Source organism: Haliotis rubra, unplaced genomic scaffold, assembly GCF_003918875.1.
Source record: "Haliotis rubra isolate DU_JTF1 unplaced genomic scaffold, ASM391887v1 Scf1, whole genome shotgun sequence".
In the NCBI taxonomy this organism is placed as follows: Eukaryota; Metazoa; Mollusca; class Gastropoda; order Lepetellida; family Haliotidae; genus Haliotis; species Haliotis rubra.
Window position 1 is genome coordinate 9,042,944 of NW_025764891.1, and position 19,318 is coordinate 9,062,261.

The following is a 19,318-nucleotide window of genomic DNA, read 5'->3' on the forward strand; positions in this document are numbered from 1 at the left end:
AATACAAATCCGAACATATTACTTAGTTCTAATGGTAAATAGTAATGGTTATATAGTGACTGAAATCTTATAATTGTTGACATCAACAAAAAGTTCAGTATTGTCTAAAATATTATATATTTGTTTTTAGGTGTGGAATATTTTGGAAAGTGAGTGAGTGGGCCAAATGAACCTGTAGTATAATTAACTCAGAAATCGAGTAAAAGTAAAAAATATACAACACTAATCAATACCTACTGGGGTATTGACATTCGATTATTTGAAATAAGAATATGGTGTCTTCAGTACAATAGGAAAGTCTTCTTTCACACGATTAATTATAAGCTCAAGACTATGACAGGTATCTCTCAATTGATATAGGGATATTAATGACTACGTTGGAATATATGTAGTATATTTCTTACTGGAAATGCAACAAACAAAAATAAAGAACTGAATCAGGAATATAATTATCTTTTTTAAAATATTTCTGTGTTTTTATAAATAATATACTATCTAAATGTGAACATGTTAACGGAAAATGATGATGTTGAATTGGTGGAAGAACACATTAAAAGATATCCACCTGAAGCTTCGAGATGTCATTCGGATATTGTTAGTAGTTGTTTACTGAAGGTTATTCGTCTTTGAAAGAAATGGGCCAATCAAATAGCGATCAAAACCTTACTTCGGTCCTTATATCCGGGATACCAAGGCGGTCTGTTCGTCTCGAAGATCAACAAAACAGAAGTCATGGTAAGCTAACATATTTGTTCGCATTCCTAATTCGAGTCTTGAAATTGTTAAATTGCCTTTTGCAGTTGTTTTGATAGAATTATGTGTGTTCCTCCTCTTGAAACTAGCAACACGACAGTTATCGACTGCCGTAATTTGGCGAATTTATTCGGCATAAATTCCGAATTTGTTTGCAACGAATTGTCAGACCGAGAAAGCTTCGACCCGATCAATACTGTCCAATACCTGCATATATGTTAATGTTCTTCGACAGGATTCACCATCTAGCTGTGCTACGTCTGTAGCTTTAATATGCAATGTTAATGTTCATTCAAATCTGAATTTATAGTTTGTTAATTAACTTATAGAATAGATCTAATTCATGTCTCAGCTTGTCCAACTGGACTGGTTTGTTTGACTCCGAGTTTGAGTCCCAAATAACACACTTTTCAAAACGATACTCCTTTACAATGTCACATTTCTAATGTTTAAGTTAGAACATCTTATGTTCAAGGTTATATCATCCGTCATGTCCATAGCACTAACATTGTGCTTCAAAGATTAATTTGTATTTGCACCAACACTATTTTGTTAATTAAATTTAAGAAGCTTCACCACTATTCACAGCATATGCCATATTTTTATTTAGAAGCAGTAGTGCCTGTCTTGATGTACCTCATTTTATAAACACCCACAAAGAGTTCTTCTAAAGGTGTCTTAAACATGACACTGATATTCATGTCAGGTATGCACCACATACCAATCCAATTCATTTGTGGAACATTAAGTTCATTAACATGAGCAATCCTCATAGAATCACTTGATGGTGAAAGTAAATGTAAATTCAAATAATGTGGTCCATACGAGCAGTTAATATGTTTAAGCAGAGCTGTTATGTGGCAATGCATCATGTCAATGCAGGAATTTCCCTTGGCATAATTATGGCTAATGTAGTGACTTGTATGTAAGTGTACTTAGTACATGTAACATGGGAAGAGGCTTTTGATGTGTATATGATTAAGATTAGTTTTAGATTATTGCATTGAACAGTGTGGAATGGAATGTTGCAAATATATTTATATGAGAAATGTTTTGGAATCCTATGTTAATCCCTGCCTGAAGACTGTAGATATACATGCTTGAACTTGTGCATTCCAGTTTGTTCCAGTGTTTAGTGACTTCTTGGTTTATTGCTATAAGTACAAAATATAAAGTCAAGTGGGGTTATAACAGAAGTTGTCATTCTGTTCTGTAGGCAACATACAAGAAGACATCTTTGGCTGGTGGTGGCAGGAAGAAGGCTGGGCCCAAGCCGGAACTGACTGAGGAACAGAAGCAGGAGATCAGAGAGGCGTTTGACCTGTTTGATGCTGATGGCTCCGGCACAATAGATGCCAAAGAGCTTAAGGTAGAACATGATTATGATTATTATTAGTGCTGTCTTCGATGTTTCTCACTAAAATACAGGTGAAGTGTCTGCCATGCAGATGTTTGTTGTTTGAGAATTTATGAAAGTTTGGATGAGATTGTAACACAGGCTTCATAGTTAAGAAGACATGCTTCCTCTTTCTGCATATCCACGTATCTTGAACATGTCAAATGTAGGATGTGTTGGTAATCTTTTGTACTGTGTCGTTTGCTAAAATGCTTAATCAATAGTAGGGCCAACCTCCCGAGATAAGAGTGGACACAAGCCCATATTAAAGCCTAGTGTTCATCCTTGCCATTTTAATCCTAAATCTTGTCTCGTTTTCTGTTTAGTGACAAATCCAGACTTGAGTAGCCTGTTAAGATATTACCTTCAAGTTCTTATTAAAGCATGTTGAGCAATTTTAGATGATATGCTTTGTTGTCCCTTTCCAGTTTAAAGGTTGGTGTTTAGCTTTTTGAGTTGGAGATATTTAGACATGTAATTAGGTTAATTGCTATTTAATGCGAATGACTGGAGTTTACAGTTACCATGGTTATTGTTGCAGACAGATCACATATAGTTTAAGTATAAAAGCACTGTCATTAAATGACCTGCAAGGAGTGGTCTGCAGACTTGCTGTACCTAATTTTCTCTGATGTTAAAATGTTGTAGTCTCCTTTGCTCATTTTATTTACTGGTTAATCGCTCTTAATTATCAATTATGATCCCAGATCAGAGAATATTTCCACTATGAAAGGATGTTATTGAGTGTTCAAAGGTAAGGGTCTCTTGTGTCTTTAAGGTCTTCATCTTATACAAGATAATATCCGCTCTGAATAGCATTTCCACTCAGAAGGATGTGTTATGCAGTGTTTGAAGTTAAGTGGGATCATGGGGTTGTTAAGCTCTATAGCGGTATATGAATCCAAAGACTCTGGGTCTTTAACCTTAAACATGTTAAACACTACAACATGATGACAACAGCCTCTTTACTTCGAGGTTTCATCACATGTTCAGGTATGGCAGTTTCAGATTTATTCATGTTTCGTTGCAGGTTGCAATGAGAGCCTTAGGTTTTGAGCCCAAAAAGGAAGAAATAAAGAAAATGATTGCTGATATTGACAAAGAAGGAACAGGTAAGTTATTTTGAAGGTGATGGAAAATGTATGGGAGTGACAGCATTTTATTTGTGTCTTGACCATCTCAATGTCATCACATGATGATGGTTAATCTTATTTTGTAAATGAACCACAAAGTAAATATGTAATGGTATTCTGTAGATAAGGATATGGGCTGTTCATGATGGTTTCAGCCCCGAACCTGCTAAATTGATAATTAGGAAATTGCAAAAGTTTAGCGTTTCAGCTTGTGGACCAAGTTGAAATTTGATGAGATAGAATGCTTTTAACTTTCCAAAGTTTTGTGGGAACTTGGTGGGTTTTAGCTCTCCATGTCCTTGTGAAATGTATCAAATGTCTTGAATATTTGGTCTAATGTTTAGGGATGGTGGGGTAGCCTATTGGTTAAAGCGTCGGAGACCCGGGTTCAATTCCCCACATGGGCACAATGTGTTCCCTCAATTATATTGCTATACTCACTCACTAGTGGATAAACTAAACTCACTCACTCACTAATGGGTGTGTATATAGGATTATTTAGTCTTAACCCATACTAAGAAACATTGCATGTTCTTCCAGGTACGATTGACTTCAATGACTTCCTGACGCTAATGACGCAGAAGATGAGTGAGAAGGATGCAAAGGAGGAGATTCTCAAAGCCTTCCGTCTATTTGATGATGATGAGACAGGAAAAATATCTTTCAAAAACCTCAAACGTGTTGCCAAAGAATTAGGAGAAAATCTCACAGATGAAGAACTGCAGGTTGGTTCCTGTGATTAGTGAGACAATCTTCTTGTAGAGAAATTCCAATGTTTTATCTCGAGTGGGATGGTCTTGATTATCTGGGTATAGTTTGTAAGATAGGTGCAATATGGGTGTTTGGCCTCTGACTGCACAAAGTGACAGGTTAGTTAATAATGAATACTGTGGGCTGCGGATTGTAATATTTGTGTTTCTAGTATATATTGATAGTATTTTACCTCACTGAAATCAAGTCTTTTAATCTGATAGAATACCTCTTTATGTTAAGACCTTCATAGCCACATCAGATAAAGCTTCAGTGACTTTGAGTCTCTAAGTGAAAGTGAGGGAGGTGCAACGCTTTAGCCAGTTAGTTTTCTAAAATGATTTTGTTTCGTTTTGGCACCTACATATATCCCAGGGGTGACCCACATATTATTTTCAAGTTTGCCCTTTAGTTTTCAAATATCAGCATAATAGGGGACTTTACTGTTTAAAGTTAAGAAATTAAAATTTAAAGATTTAGACAGTTTCTAGATTCACATACAAGTGGGGCAGTTATCAATGATGCCTGGACCCCCCTGTATTTTTAACTCTGCCTTATAGTTTGAAGTGATAAATATAAGCATGGTAATTAAGAAGTTTTTTATGTAGATGTGGTTTGAATTTGTATTTTTCAGGAAATGATTGATGAGGCTGACAGGGATGGTGATGGTGAAATCAATCAAGAGGAATTCTTAAGGATAATGAAGAAGACAAGCTTATACTGATGTGTCTATGTACATAAGACTGTATATAGGAGTCATTCAGTGACACCCAAACCAGTGGGTGTCGTCTGGAAAGTGAGGCAGCCTGGTATTATTGACAGATCTGGACATTGGTCATCTAGGGTGTGTGTCAAAAGTTACAATATCGTTTTTTCCTTGGACAATCTTTATGATACAAGCATTTGTGGAGAAGAGTCATTTCTTAGATTTCAGGGGAGATAACTCATTGCAATTCATCAGGAATGTTGGATACTGTACAATCAGCCTTTCTATTATGCTCAGATTTCTGTTAAATTGGCAAAGGATAGTATTTAACATAAAGTATATAAATGTGGAAGTTGACAGGTTTTACATTTGATATTACAGTACATCTACAGTACAGTGACATCAACTTTTCACACATCCTATTCTTAAAATGGCCTTTCATGAACTGCTGTAGAAATGCAACGCTGGTGCACTTATGCAATACTTCTTTGCAACCTCAATATCATTATCGTCAATACTTCACATGTTTTCCATCATGTTACTCTGTAATTTGTGAATATATTCAGCTAATATTGTGGTGATGAGTGTATTTGTACTCAACTATTGAAATGAAGTGGTGCATTGCCAGGTGAGAGCTGCTCTGTGTATAAACTTTGTGCAAGCACTACTATTGCCTCTCAGTAATTTTGAGTAAAGTGATGTGTTGAATCGTGTTTGATAAGGTTCACTAAACCATAGCACTCCAAGTGTGTGCCTGAGGGTCTTGTCAAGGAGAGAGCTAGTGTGCAGGTAGCGTATACGGAGAGCCCATTGTCCGAGGTACTCAATCTGGCTTGAGCCAGGCCATTGCTTTATATGATGGTTAAAAATGACGATTTCATCACAAACAGCTGTATGTATTAATAAATTAAAGAAGAATGTTTTGTATACAGTCCTGTGAAATACTGATGATGCCGCAACAACTTCCCAACATCTAAATTAAATTTCTTCTGATTCAATTATTTCATCAAGCAAGGAGCATGCTTATCGGACTTATTTTGCCCCATGGTGAAAAATGTATTTTTTAGAATATTCAGCTGATTCAAGTGTTTGGTATTCAGATAAAGCCATTCAACTCCCATTACATTTGTGAAATATGTACTAAGAGTAAGACCTCATCAGCTATGCCATGCTCCATTTGTCTTTGTTCAGAGAGGAAAACTGCCAAATTCATTTTGATGTTAGAAATATTGTACATTGAATATCATGTTGGTAGACTGTTATTTCTATGTCTACAAGTGTTGAACATGATGAAAAGTGTTGAATATGATGAAAAATGTTTGAATTCTGTTTCCTTTTGTCCATGTTCTTTATGTATTTATTCAGTATTATCAATGACAAGTGCTACACATGGACTGGGTGTTGTGTATGATACCCTTGCTTGTCAACCTTAAGTTAATTGAAACAAGAAAAATATGAAATAGTAGCCAATGTCATTATGTTTATCACTCTAAAAAATAAATGCTTATCAGATGTTCAGAAGTAAAAAGAATTACTTTTACATTTAGTAGTCATTCAATTAACATTCCTTTCTTTCTGAATATATTTCCTTCACATTGCCAGCCTCATTACTTCATGTTCGAAACATTCCGCTACCAAGGGAGCAAAGATATTCTTTATCAATTGTGTATTTTGTCTCCATTTCTCAAGTCATTACTGGCAAATGACAGCATTACTTCCAGTCCATCTCAGTCAAAGTAGTTGTCAGGGTTACGGATTGGCAGATATCCCTTTCTCCAATTTTAGGAAACAGACCATCTTTGTGTTAACTTACTGCTGGTGCAAAACCATCTAATATACCTCCAGGGCTTGCATTTTGATGAAGTCACTATACCCTGGATCAATTTCAGTAGTTCAGGAAATCTCAAATTACCTGCCCTTGAGTTTCATAAATATTTCACGGACTAGTCAAATGTGAAAGGAAGAAAGAAATGGGTAAGGGAGGTAACTCATATTGCTATGGTGTTAATGTGACCCACCCAGTGTTGAGGCTTATTTGTAACTAGTATTTTGATTAGAATGTTAGATTTATTAGCAAAGCTGTTAAAATCACTTGTCAAAATCAGGGGCAGGTAATTTGAGATCACAAAAACCCCAGGAATAGATCAAGGGGTTAATTGAGGTTTACAAAAATGTTAGCTCTTGAGATACAGAGGATGGTGCAACATCTTTCCCCTCATCTATTCTATATTTGAGTGAGACCACTATGCATGCAGGACCAGAGTCATTCTTCTTTTACAGGGAAGGGCGGTGAGGTAGCCTAGTGGTTAAAGCATTTGCTCGTCACGCCGAAGACCCGGGTTCAATTCCCAACATGGGTATAATGTGTGAAGCCCATTTCTGGTGTCTCCTGCCGTGATATTGCTGGAATATTGCTTAAAGCTGTGTAAAACTGAACTCACTCACTCACTCTTTTATAGAGTCTGTCTGGCATAGATGTAATGGTATTAAGGAATACTATACTACTCACCTTTTGACAGGGATAATCAGATGTCATATTTTTATACACACTTGACATAACTATCGTATCATTGAGAGATATAAGTATCCCTTATCAAAATTTGAGTAGTATATCCGTGTGTTATGGCAAATCAATATTTCTAGTTTCCAGCTTTGTAATGGATTTGTTTTATTTCTCAATTCCAACTATACGATAAAACTCTAGTGTTAATAGTAATGTGCATGTGTTGGGTGATATCTTTGTCAGTGATTTAAAATGTAATGTGTAAGCATTTTCAAACAGCACTTTCTCAGCAGATACAACTAGTCTTCCCAAATACACTTTCCGTCACATAAAGACAGCACACTGTGTTTCAGTAATACAAGAACAGGCTCATTTGTAGGAGACAGAAATCCTTTATTACACTCTGACATTTATGATTAATGTAATTACTTTTGAAAGCCCAACTGTTGCTTAATGAAGAGTGAACAGTTAGGAAACAGCAGGGCCCCTGTTTTCGATAACCACTGTGTGCATTATTTCTTTTATTACCCCATGACTATAGTCCATCTGCCTTCAAGAGGTCATATATTTATTGGGTCACATATTCTTGTCTCAGACTGAATGTAGACATGTTGTACAAAGTGTTCATGTTGCCTGTCATAATAAATAATATTTTGTGTTCAGTTTGAATGTTTTCTTATCATTGAAAGGGCGAGTGTATGTGTGCGTAGGGGTAGCCTAGTGGTTGAAGCATTCGCTCCTCATGCCTAAGACCGGTTTCGATTCCCCACATGGGTACAATGTGTTTCTGGTGTCAGCCCATCGTTATATTGCTGGAGTATTGCTAAAAGCGGCATAAATATAAACAGTCACTCAACCATTGAACTTTTGCATAAAAATAACAGTCACTCAATCATTGAAAAGGGTGTATTGATTACTCAAGCAGTCTTACCCTGTCATGAGGCGGCCTTCCACAATCACACCCAGACTTGTATGTTTTAAGCTTCTAAGCATCAAGTTTTTATATGTTTTTTAATAGATACATATGTGGTGTGTGATAAGCACTGGATCATCATCAGTAATCAGGGAGTCTTTTATATCCAGGTGTACCAGGCAAAGGCACTTCATAGTAGGTAAGCTTTATGTAAGGCTCTACCATCGGCAGGAACCAGTACTCGAAGTTATAGAAGAAGTAGAAGCGATGGCTTGTATACACCTCCTCGTAAGCCTCTGCAAGGCTCTCCAGCAAGTGGCCAATAGATTGGTGGGATTGGAAATGCCCATAAAAAGCCAGCATGTCCTTCACAAGGGTCTCGTTCTGACCCGGTCCAAATAAGGTACTGGCGTTGCCTAGATGCTGAGGCTCGTTGCTATAGAGATGTATACGGGTGTAATTTAGGTGAACGCTGTTGTTGAATTTTCCTCCAAGGTCACCAATTTTCTGGAATGCCCTCAAAACGAAACTCGCACAGTCGAAGGAATCGAACCACATTTTCCCACCTGGAATGAAAAGTTGTTACGGGATCATGAATTACGACATTTGACATGTTAAAACAAACAGACGAAAGAAAGGAATGGGTTTCGTCAGAAAAGGGTATTGTTAATATGCTTAAAAAGGCGATCTTTCGAAATATGTTTTTTTTCAGTGTTGTTCCCAGGTGGTTGCACCCAATTACGCTAGTATACCGAGGCTGGGTCCCGATCCACAAAGCGTTCGTAACGTTACGACCTGTCGTAACTCTAGAGTTTATCATAGACTTAAGAATGTCGCTGCGCTACGAACGTTTTGGGGATCGGGACCCTGGTCTTCTTCCATTGCCATAGTTGCTGTATGTTGAGGATACACTTTTGTTTCCGTGTTCGAATATCAGAATATTTTATTTGAAAATGCAAAATTTGTCTTACTCATTGGGCCGAGTGGAGCATTGCTTTATCCTTTGTTCCGGATTTTTTATATTATTATATGCATGTCCTTCCACATTCATATTATAGAATAACAGATTTCACACGGAAGGTCTATGAATCAGGGACGTCAGACGAGGTCGCATCACCGGTACCGTTGCTTGGGGTTTGCGAGATGAAATGAATGGCCCCGTTCCGCAAACCGACATTCTCGCTAAGGTTGACATAAATCTATATTAACGTATGGGAGTTATCGGGTTAGCCCTACGATCGCTTTGCTGAACGGCCCTGGTCATATTGATAACAATTTATCTTTGAACATTAGATAAACTCATGTTTCTGCGACTCATTATCTGTGGGAGTTTTTGGCTATGCTGAAATTTCAGTGACTACTAGGTCGTTTAATATGTTAATTTTGAAATGTTACGAAGGATTATGCTTCACCCTAACGTATTTTGTAACTGTTTTGGCTGATACTATTTTCCGGCATAATAATGTGTGCTTGATGACAATATCAGGTTTTCAGCTTGAAATGTCTGCGGCCGTTCATGGTTACCTGGTTCACTTTCAGCAGTCCACGTTTCATAGAAAATCCCAGTCTTGTTGTCCCACAGTGTCCACTGTGCAAATTCGTTGAACATTTGACCTGGTACAGACAGAAAGAATACGTTTACTAACGGATTAATTCGCCCTGAAGATCAGGGTTTGAATGGGCCTTCAGAAACCCAAACTTGTCGTAAGAGGCGACAGTTTGTTCTTTTGTTGATTAACGCTACAGTCGGCAATATTCCAGCTGTATGACAGCTGTCATAATAATCGAGTCTGGACCAGGCAATCCAGTGATCGATATCATGAGCATATCGGCACAACTGGGATACGATGCCATGTGTCAACACAGTCAGCAAGCTTGACCACCCGATCCCATTAGTCGCCTCTTACGACAAGCATGAGTTGCTGAAGACCAAGTCTAATTAGCACGGATCTTCACGGGCAACTAACGGATCAGGTGGTTAGGCTCTTTCATTTGAAAAGTGGGGCGGTGAGGTAGCCTATAGTGGTTAAAGCGTTCACTCGTCACGCCGAAGACCCGTGTTCAATTCCCCCAAATGGGTTTACATTTGTGAAGGCCCCCGCCGTGATATTGATTTAATAACGCTAAAAAGCGGCGTAAAGCCATACTCACTCACTCACTTATTGGAAAAGTCGAGGCATTTATTTGTAATAGTGGTAAGACAGGTTTTCCAAGTCTTCCATGCCCGATAAGAAACATATTGTACTCATTCTTCAAAACCTCTGATGTACCCGAGGAAGTACTGACATGCTCCTCATGTCAACGCCGACAAAAATGTAAATCGGATGGACAAGCAGTGGACATATCTTGCGTATTATCATATTTCACCCTGCCTGTGATATAACGACTGCGGCGTTTAACAACATCCCTTCACTCACTCTCCATGCAGGGGCGGTGGGGTAGCCTAGTGGTTAAAGCGTGCGCTCGTCACGCCGAAGACCCGGGTTCGATTCCCTACATGGGTTAAATGTGTGAAGCCCATTTCTGGTGTCCCACGCCGTGATATTGCTGGGATATTGCTGAAAGCGGTGTAAAACCATACTCACTCACACTCCCCCTGCTTGCATACCGGTTATGTCGGCCACCTTGACCAAGGTGCCGTTTTGCGACCAGTGGATGTCGTCAATGCCGTCGTATATGCAGGTGGCGCCCTGGTTGCACCATTCCAAGGTGTTGTTGGGCAGAACGTGGGCGAAGGTGCAGTTGAACAGCTGGAACAGCTCGTACCACTCCATGGTGTAGTTGAGGCCGGTGTTGAGGTTCTTGAACCCAAGGGCGTCGTGCATGATATGCTGAAGCAGATGTTAAGTCCATTGCTGCACTATTAGTAACACTCATAGACCTCACAAATCCTATATATGGGATAGTACTAAGTGCAAACCTAATACTTTTTTATCGAATGAGTCCGTTCCTAGATTCAAACCCAACTCTCAGAGAGGTAGAGAACTGGAAGACCTAATCGCGTTGAGTCACAAAGCCTCTGAGAAGTGCAAAGACGCTAACTGTGCTAGTGATTAGGTGGCGCACTCTGAGAGTACGGGTTCCCAAGGGGGAATGATGTCTCAGTAGCATTATTATTGACAATTAACATATATAATTAGAACTTTAGAAAACTACCCTGATGTTATATTTGATTCAAATAATTATTTTGAAATATAGTACATGTCTCTGTAACATTGTTATTGACAATTAACGTATACAAATAACATGATAGAAAACTGCACTGAAGTGATATTGATTCAAACCATCATTTTGCAAAATACTATACAAAAGATTTATATAACATAGACAAAAACACACAAAACACGCTTACAACGTTTTGCCCAACCGGCACGTTTTCAAAATATCTTCAGGATGAATAGACTAACGCTTAGTCACTGAATATATATCATTTTAATAGAAACAAATGGTTCCTTTTAAACTGAAAAGGAGCCCCAGTGAGATGGGAGACCCTAAGGAATTATAGACTTGCTCCATTTAAGGCTTTAGCATTACAGAAAGAGCTGGGCGGACTAAGGGAGACAGGCTACAGAACGCAAAGTTGACTTAGTGCCCATTACATTAAAATGATGCATTGTACTTACAAACTTGGCAAGCAGGTCACCAAACTTGAACTCCCAGACTGGGGCCTTCAGAGCATACACCTCTATCACGTCAGTGGCCTGAAAGGTCGGCATGGTGTTGGCTTCTCGCCCTGTGGGACAGAATGGGATCACCCCAGCCTGGCAGTAAGGGTTTGTTGGGGGTCGGGACGTAAACCGCCTGAAAAACCATATATGTACCCTTAGAACACTGAGATCTTGTATCTTCTCTAAAAAGGAGTGAGTGAGTTTAGTTTTACGCCGCTTTAGCAATATTCCAGCAACACAACGGCGGGGGACACAAGAAATGGGCTTCGGGTTTTCAACGCGATGAGCGGACGCTTAAACCATTAAGCTACCTCATTGTCTCTATCCAAATACGAGGAACGCATGCTATTACAAAGTTGTTAGATTGCACATATTTTCTTTCTGATGCATATATTGATGCTCATTCTGTTGATCACTGGATTGTCTGGTCCAGACTCGAGTTTTACAGACCTCCGCCATAAAGCTGTCATATTGCTGTGTGCGGCGTTAAACAACAAACCAACGAGCCAACCACTCACTATTTGATGGTTGGTTGGTTTTGTTGTTTAACGCTGCTCTCAGCAATGTTCCCGCTATATGAAGGCGATCTGTAAATAATCGAGTCTGGACCAGACAATCCAGTGATCAACAGTATGAACGTCGATCTACGCAATTGGGATACGATGACATATGTTGACCAAGTCAGCGAGCCTGACAAGTATGAGTTACTGAAGATTAATTCTAGCCCGGATACAAAATTGTTAAGCGTCCAAAATCATTTACCAAAATCATTTGTTTCAGGGACAAAACTCACATTCATGAATTGGGGCGGTGAGGTATCCTAAAATGTTAAAGCGTTCGCTCGTCACACCGAAGACCCGGGTTCGATTCTCCACAAGGGTACAATGTGTGAAACCCTTTTTTGGTGTCCCCCGTCGTGATATTTACTGGAATATTGCTACAAGGGGCGTAAAGCTATAGTTACTCACTCACTTCAGAGTGATGAGCCAACGCTTGGACCACTAATCTACCCCACCCGATATGACAAGATCGCTGAGGCGTACAACGTTTAATTCAAGATTTCATATTCACAGGTCTCTGTAAAACAAATCTGAAAATAGTAACAACGTCTTACCGATATGGGACTGGCCATTCTGTTGCTGATGTTATTCCAATGACAACGAGAAATATCAACACAAGCCTATCGACCGCAGCCATTTTGAAGGTCTGGTGTAGATTTCGTGACCCTCATGATCAAATGACAACACGTGCTTGTAAGCTTCCATGGGCTACTTTAGCGATAGACACGTGAGATCGGATACAGGCCAGGGGTCAAAGGTTTTCGGATACAATAAATAAACACACCCGCCGTCTACATAGATAAAGAGCGTTGTGATCACACTGTAATTAAGTTGCTAGGTATACCAGTTTTCTATTCAGGGTTTAAAAGCAACGGCAATGACAACGAGCAACGTTGTTTGAAGCGATACTGCGAGATAATGCGATATCATGCTATATTTATAACCTACCAACTATTCACATATATACGTTAAGGAGAGCCCTCCTATATATACTACCCATCAATAGTTTAGACTCTCTTTAAACACTCACTATAGTCTGTTTGCAGTGAAAACGTACCGATGAATTTCACTTTAAACAAGAAAGTAAATCGAATAAAGTGAAATTAAGATTGCGAATCCTCATAATTTTACCTTGCCAACTGAACATTTAAATATCAGAATTTTATTAAACTTAGGATAAAAGTTGTTTAACGAACGATCATAGTTTCAAATCGTTTTTATTGGTTTGCATTGTAAGGGCGTTAAACAAATTTTATCCTAAGATGAATAAAATTCTGAGATTCAAATGTTCAATTGGCAAGGTAAAATTATGAGGAGTCGCAGTGTTAATTTCACTTTATTTGATTTACTTGTTTGTTTAAAGTGAAATTCATCGGTACGTTTTCACTGCAAACAGACTTTTTATGTTATGTATATATATATGGTTACATCGAAGATGAATTTCTCCACTAACTTGGGGGAACCAACTGTAAACGTTATGCAGATAAATCACACAAGAATCATGCATCCAAATGCTGTAAAGCATGCGCAAAACATCGTGCATGTGAACAGCTGCGTTTTGGTGTAAAGGTTTGGTAGGAATTCGCCAATTTCACTGAGTTTCATCATTTATTGAACTCATAACAGTAAACTTTTCAACGTTACGAATTTGTTTAACAATACGTCAGTTCATGTGTGAACAGTACCCTTAAACAGTATGGAGTATTTTGCAAAATCTAGTTGATTGAAGTAAGCGAGTCTAAACCTTTGATGGGTAGTATAGATAGCCTTGCTTTGCGTTGTAGGTCGTTATGGCATGACAAAAACACAGATGCTACCTCGCATGTTTATATAAAGCCTGATAAACATCATTATAACTTGCCCGCTTATGAATTCGTATTTTCGTCCATTATTTATAATTGAGAAACATTTGTATCAACATGTCCAGGTACCAGTGACAGTTGTATGAAGCATCTGGTAAACACTGGTATCAGTTCTTTCACGTGATCTAAAGTGAATCATATCATATGTGATTTTCATCTTACGCCTTATTTTCCTCTGCACATGGGATTCGTGACTGGGATGCTGTGATCTAAGGAGAATCAGATGTCAATTTGATGGAAGCCGTTATTTTCCTCTGCACATGGGATTCAAGACTGGATGCGGTTGACCTAAGGTGAATCAAATGTGAATTTGATGGAAGCCGTTATTTTCCTGTGCACATGGGATTCATGACTGGAATGCTGTGATCTAAGGTGAATCAGATGTGAATTTGATGGAAGCCGTTATTTTCCTGTGCACATGGGATTCAAGACTGGATGCGGTTGATCTAACGGTTAATCAGATGTGAATTTGATTGGAGCCGCTGTTTTCCTGTGCACATGGGATTCAAGACTGGATGCGGTTGATCTAACGGTGAATCAGATGTGAATTTGATTGGATCCGCTATTTCCCCCTGAACCTGGGATTTACGACTGTGATGAGTCGAGCCGATTCGACGTTCAGAAAAGCACCCCTCTGTCATGCGAAGGCCTTCCGATCGTGCTTTTGAGTCCCGATGGGTTCTTGTCATCACCAAAACCTTGGTCTCTGGTTTCACGAAACGGGTCATCTTCTAACACCTGCGTGCACTCCGGGTCCTCCAGCCACATTGTGCTGACATCCCTGATGTAACTAACATGCAGTATGTAGCAATGTTAGTGAGTGAATGAGTTTAGTTTTACGCCGTACCCTGCAATATTCCAGCTATATGGGGGCGGTCTGTAAATAATCGAGTCTGGACCAGACAATCCAGTGACCAACAGCATGAGCATCGATCTACGCAAACGGGATACGATGATATGTGTCAACCAAGTCAGCGAGTCTGACCACCCGACCCGATCGATTACGACAAGCATGGGTTACTGAAGATCAATTCTAACCCGGATCTTCACGGGTTGTAGCAATGTTAAACCAAACTCACTCATTCATGATCTGAGACATTACCGCCAAGTCTCAACGCGGTATCAACATGCAATCGTTTCAATGACACAATTAGGAACACAATCTTGTACATGATAGGTTTTATTATCACCGAGGATGTTGACAAACAAGTGTGTATCAATCAAGAATAACATGTACACCAGAATAACGCATCTCCATATAGGGTACCACCACCAACCCACCGCCCCTCTCCATACTCACGTATAATATTAAACCTTGAACCAAAGACTGACTGAGTTTGGTTTTACGCCGCTTTTAGCAATATTCCAGCAACATCACGGCGGGGGACACCAGAAATGGGCTTCACACATGGTACCCATGTAGGGATTCGAACCCGGGTCTTCGGCGTGACGAGCCAACGCTTTAACCACTAGGCTACCCCACCGCCCCTTGAACCAAAGAAAGCACATACGAACATAACAGATGATGAGATAACAAAAACATGTTACAGGTCCGAATAATGATCAACTCTTTGATATTACATCATATCACCCAAAACGATTCTGTAGTGAATTAACAGTTACGTTGTCTCAGACGAGTACATTGAGATGAAATTATAACATAATATCCACTCGACCACCCAAGCGGTCGCTTTATGGGAAATAGAGAGCTAGTTGTATAATGCTAAAAAACGGTTTAACAAGAGGTGCAAACCAATATTCGGAGTTGATATGAATGTATAAACCTCCGTGAGTTTCGGCATAAGTCTGCGCAATTAGCATATTTGTCGCCGAATTGAATCCACCAAATGTGTTGTTAAATAGGCGGTAGTAGTCAGTGATGTTCTTGGCCAACGATTCATCCCGCCCCGAGCCGAAGATTACCGAAGAGTTTCCGAGAAACGTCGGTTCTGGTCCTCGGCTGGCCATCATTGTGTAGTTTGCCTTGGCGCCCTTCACGAATGTCACTCCTATATCCGCCATTGCGTGGTAGGTTCTGTTTATGAAACTACCACAGTCGTTGGAACGAAACCAGAATGTTGAACCTTTAAATAGTACAATGATGTCTGACATTTTGTCCCAGAAATAACGTTATCTTATTATGAAATATAAACATCTAGAAAACAAAGCCAAATGGAGCCCCGAACAATCCCTAATCTAAGGAGGCAATCTATACTTGCCAAATCATGCTAGACTTGAGTATGACTCCTGTTTAATACATTCTCTAGTGTCTGGGAAACAAACTAGCCTCCAGCAGGATCAGTGATTCACTTGATGTCTGGCATGATATGTATTAATTGCATAGATCGATGCTATTGTCAGAAATTGAAGGTCTGGTCCACTCCATAATTTACAGCAAACACACAGCTGGAATATCCGAACCCGGGTCTTCGGCGTGATGAGCGAACGCTTCAACCACTAGGCTAACCCACCGCCCCGGAATATTGCTGATTGAGGACATACCAAAGAAACTTTGTACGAGACTTGACATCACTTTAGTGTATTAACAGGAGTAATCACCGTGTATTAGATCTATACCCAAAGAACTTATTTAAGCACCACTGATATAGCGCACGATTGAATGAGCCCAGATCTTAACCCTTTGGAACATATATGGGACATGACAACAAAGGGATCCTTCTGTACCGAACCTGGCCCAACTGGAAGCTGCTTTACACGAGGAATGGCGTATACTGCCCTTTCGGAGGAACAGAAGGCGGGGTATGAGGAGGAGAGTCATATAGTCACATGGAGATTACACTCGGTATTGACCTTAAATCGTGTAAGACAAGCAAAATGAGCAACATTAAACATTCCAGGGTCATACTTGTACAGACATGATTTTGTATGAAAATCGGTGTTTTTCAAAACGAGCAATTATCAGACAGGGGGTGCTTAATTAAATTCTTTGTGTATATATTATGAATGAGCATACAAAGATTCTACCGAAAGCCACCCATGCCTGATTTTCGAGAAGATCCTTACCTGAAGTGTCAAGGATAGTGCTGCCTCCACAGTCAATGTTTGTATCATTTTCATGCTGTAACCAGCCAGCATACTTGTTAAACTGGTTCCCTGAAACGACCAATAACATTTGACAGTAATTTTCCAGGATAACGATCAGTGAAGATCCGGATTTGAGTTGTTTTCAGCAACCCATGCTTGTCGTTAGAAGCGACTAACGTGTGGTCAGGCTCGCTGACTTGGTTGGCACATGTCATCGTATTCCAATTGCGTATCTGTTCCTACCAGTCATGTTTGCTGTGACTGACTGACTGAGTTTGGTTTTACGCCGGTTTTAGCAATATTCCAGCAATATCACGGCGGCGGACACCAGAAATGGGCTTCACTCATTGTACCCTTGTGGGCATGTTTGCTATGAGAGACATCTGTCACTTCTATCTGTTCTTACCTGTCCTGTTTGTTATGAGAGACATCTGTCACTTCTATCTAGCCCTACCTGTCCTGTTTGTTATGAGAGACATCTGTCACTTCTATCTAGCCCTACCTGTCATGCTTGCTATGAGAGACATCTGTCACTGCTATCTGTTCCTACCTGTCATGTTTGCTATGAGAGACGTATGTCACTTCTATCTGTTCCTACCTGTCACGTTTACTATGAGAGACATATGTCACTTCTATCTATCCCTACCTGTCATGTTTGCCATGACAGACATCTGTCACTTCTATCTGTTCCTACCTGTCTTGTTTCGCTATGAGAGACATCTGTCACTACTATCTGTTCCTACCTGTCATGTTTGCTATGAGAGACATCTGTCACTTCTATCTGTTCCTACCTGTCATGTTTACTATGAGAGACATCTGTCACTACTATCTGTTCCTACCTGTCATGTTTGCTATGAGAGACATCTGTCCGTTGTTCTCGGGCAGGAACTTGTCGCTTATTGCATCAGTGACGCAGAAGCCGCCTTGATTGCACCAGAGAAGACTGTCGTCTTCGAGCACTCTCGCGAATGAACATTGACTGATGAGGTACAAACCGTACCAGTCAACGGTGTAGTTGGTGTTGGTGTTGACGTTACGGAAACCTACGGCCACGTGCTTCGGAAACTGCCAAAGACAAAATATGCAATTTTTCATTTATTCAAGCGGAACAGTTTAACATATCTTCAGTTTTGCTTTTGATAACATGGATAGAACGCCCACCCACCAGCAATGTCGCAGTGGGGTTTAAAATGATTATTTAATATTATATTGGGGGCACTAAAATGGGTTTATGTATGGGGAATTGAACGCGGATCCCCTTTAGGGATACAGCCGAATCCGACACATTTACCAGTCCAAAGATGGGACACATTAAAAAACCCACACTATTTGTTAATCCTCAAAATGTATGTAGATCCTAAACACTTTCCTTGTCCCATACTTTTGAAGCGTCAAGGTCTAAGCATGCTCACTACCTAATCAAATATCAGCCGTTTCCCTAGTGTTTAATCTAACCCAAATTTAACACTGGTATTCTTACATCAGGCAAATGTAGGCTTGGCGTCAGATCGGAATACATATGGAACAGTTCCACTCGGTCATTATCGGAGAACCTCGGCATACTGATACCATTTGCACAGAATGGTGGGTTGGGCTTCTCACATCTCGGATCTAACGGTGGCCGGTGAGACACTCGCCTGCAACACAGAGTGAGTGAGTGAGTGAGTGAGTGAGTGAGTGAGTGAGTGAGTGGGTGCTCTTTCAACAGTAGGCCTATTTCATTCAGAGAAATCACGAATATAATCCTGATGTTGTGCAGACAAACATGGGGTCATATTAGGGAAATAGATGTAATTCGAATGAGTAAGTTTAGTTTTCCGCCGCTTTTTTCAATATTCCCGCAATATCACGGCGGCGATGTAATTCGAACCTTCATTACTGAATCATTGTATATTAGGGACACTCCTGTCCAAAACATGTTTTACTTGTTAAGGAAACATTTCTATACCTAAATTTTACATTTTGGATAGAAGGGCGCCGTCCTGGCCGATGACGATAAGCTGGATAATTGCTAAGTGTTTTCGTTACA

General features: G+C 39.8%; 3 protein-coding genes across 4 annotated transcripts; 1 reads left to right on the forward strand and 2 right to left on the reverse strand.

Annotated features, from left to right (window-relative positions):
• Positions 1 to 629: 629 nt before the first annotated feature.
• Positions 630 to 7,903, forward strand: LOC124281994 (caltractin). Of its 2 annotated transcripts, XR_006900056.1 has the most exons (6): positions 630 to 735; positions 1,970 to 2,122; positions 3,180 to 3,261; positions 3,823 to 4,007; positions 4,667 to 6,899; positions 6,931 to 7,903. XR_006900056.1 is itself a non-coding variant. In XM_046718024.1 (5 exons), the coding sequence occupies exons 1-5, from the start codon at positions 733 to 735 to the stop codon at positions 4,754 to 4,756; spliced, it is 513 nt and encodes a 170-aa protein (XP_046573980.1). In that variant the 5' UTR covers positions 630 to 732; the 3' UTR covers positions 4,757 to 7,903. The 2 variants fall into 2 exon arrangements, 1 of the variants encoding a protein (XP_046573980.1); XM_046718024.1 differs by having other exon boundaries at positions 4,667 to 7,903.
• LOC124281897 (ceroid-lipofuscinosis neuronal protein 5-like) lies at positions 7,618 to 13,067 on the reverse strand. Its single transcript, XM_046717938.1, has 5 exons — positions 12,937 to 13,067; positions 11,778 to 11,955; positions 10,763 to 10,985; positions 9,679 to 9,768; positions 7,618 to 8,720 (listed from the first exon to the last, which is right to left on the reverse strand). Exons 1-5 carry the CDS (start codon positions 13,017 to 13,019, stop codon positions 8,296 to 8,298), a joined length of 999 nt encoding a protein of 332 aa, XP_046573894.1. The 5' UTR covers positions 13,020 to 13,067; the 3' UTR covers positions 7,618 to 8,295.
• Positions 13,068 to 15,718: 2,651 nt separating this feature from the next.
• On the reverse strand, positions 15,719 to 18,850 carry LOC124289911 (ceroid-lipofuscinosis neuronal protein 5 homolog). Its single transcript, XM_046726614.1, has 4 exons — positions 18,770 to 18,850; positions 18,129 to 18,354; positions 17,269 to 17,358; positions 15,719 to 15,732 (listed from the first exon to the last, which is right to left on the reverse strand). The coding sequence occupies exons 1-4, from the start codon at positions 18,848 to 18,850 to the stop codon at positions 15,719 to 15,721; spliced, it is 411 nt and encodes a 136-aa protein (XP_046582570.1).
• Between the last annotated feature and the right edge of the window lie 468 nt (positions 18,851 to 19,318).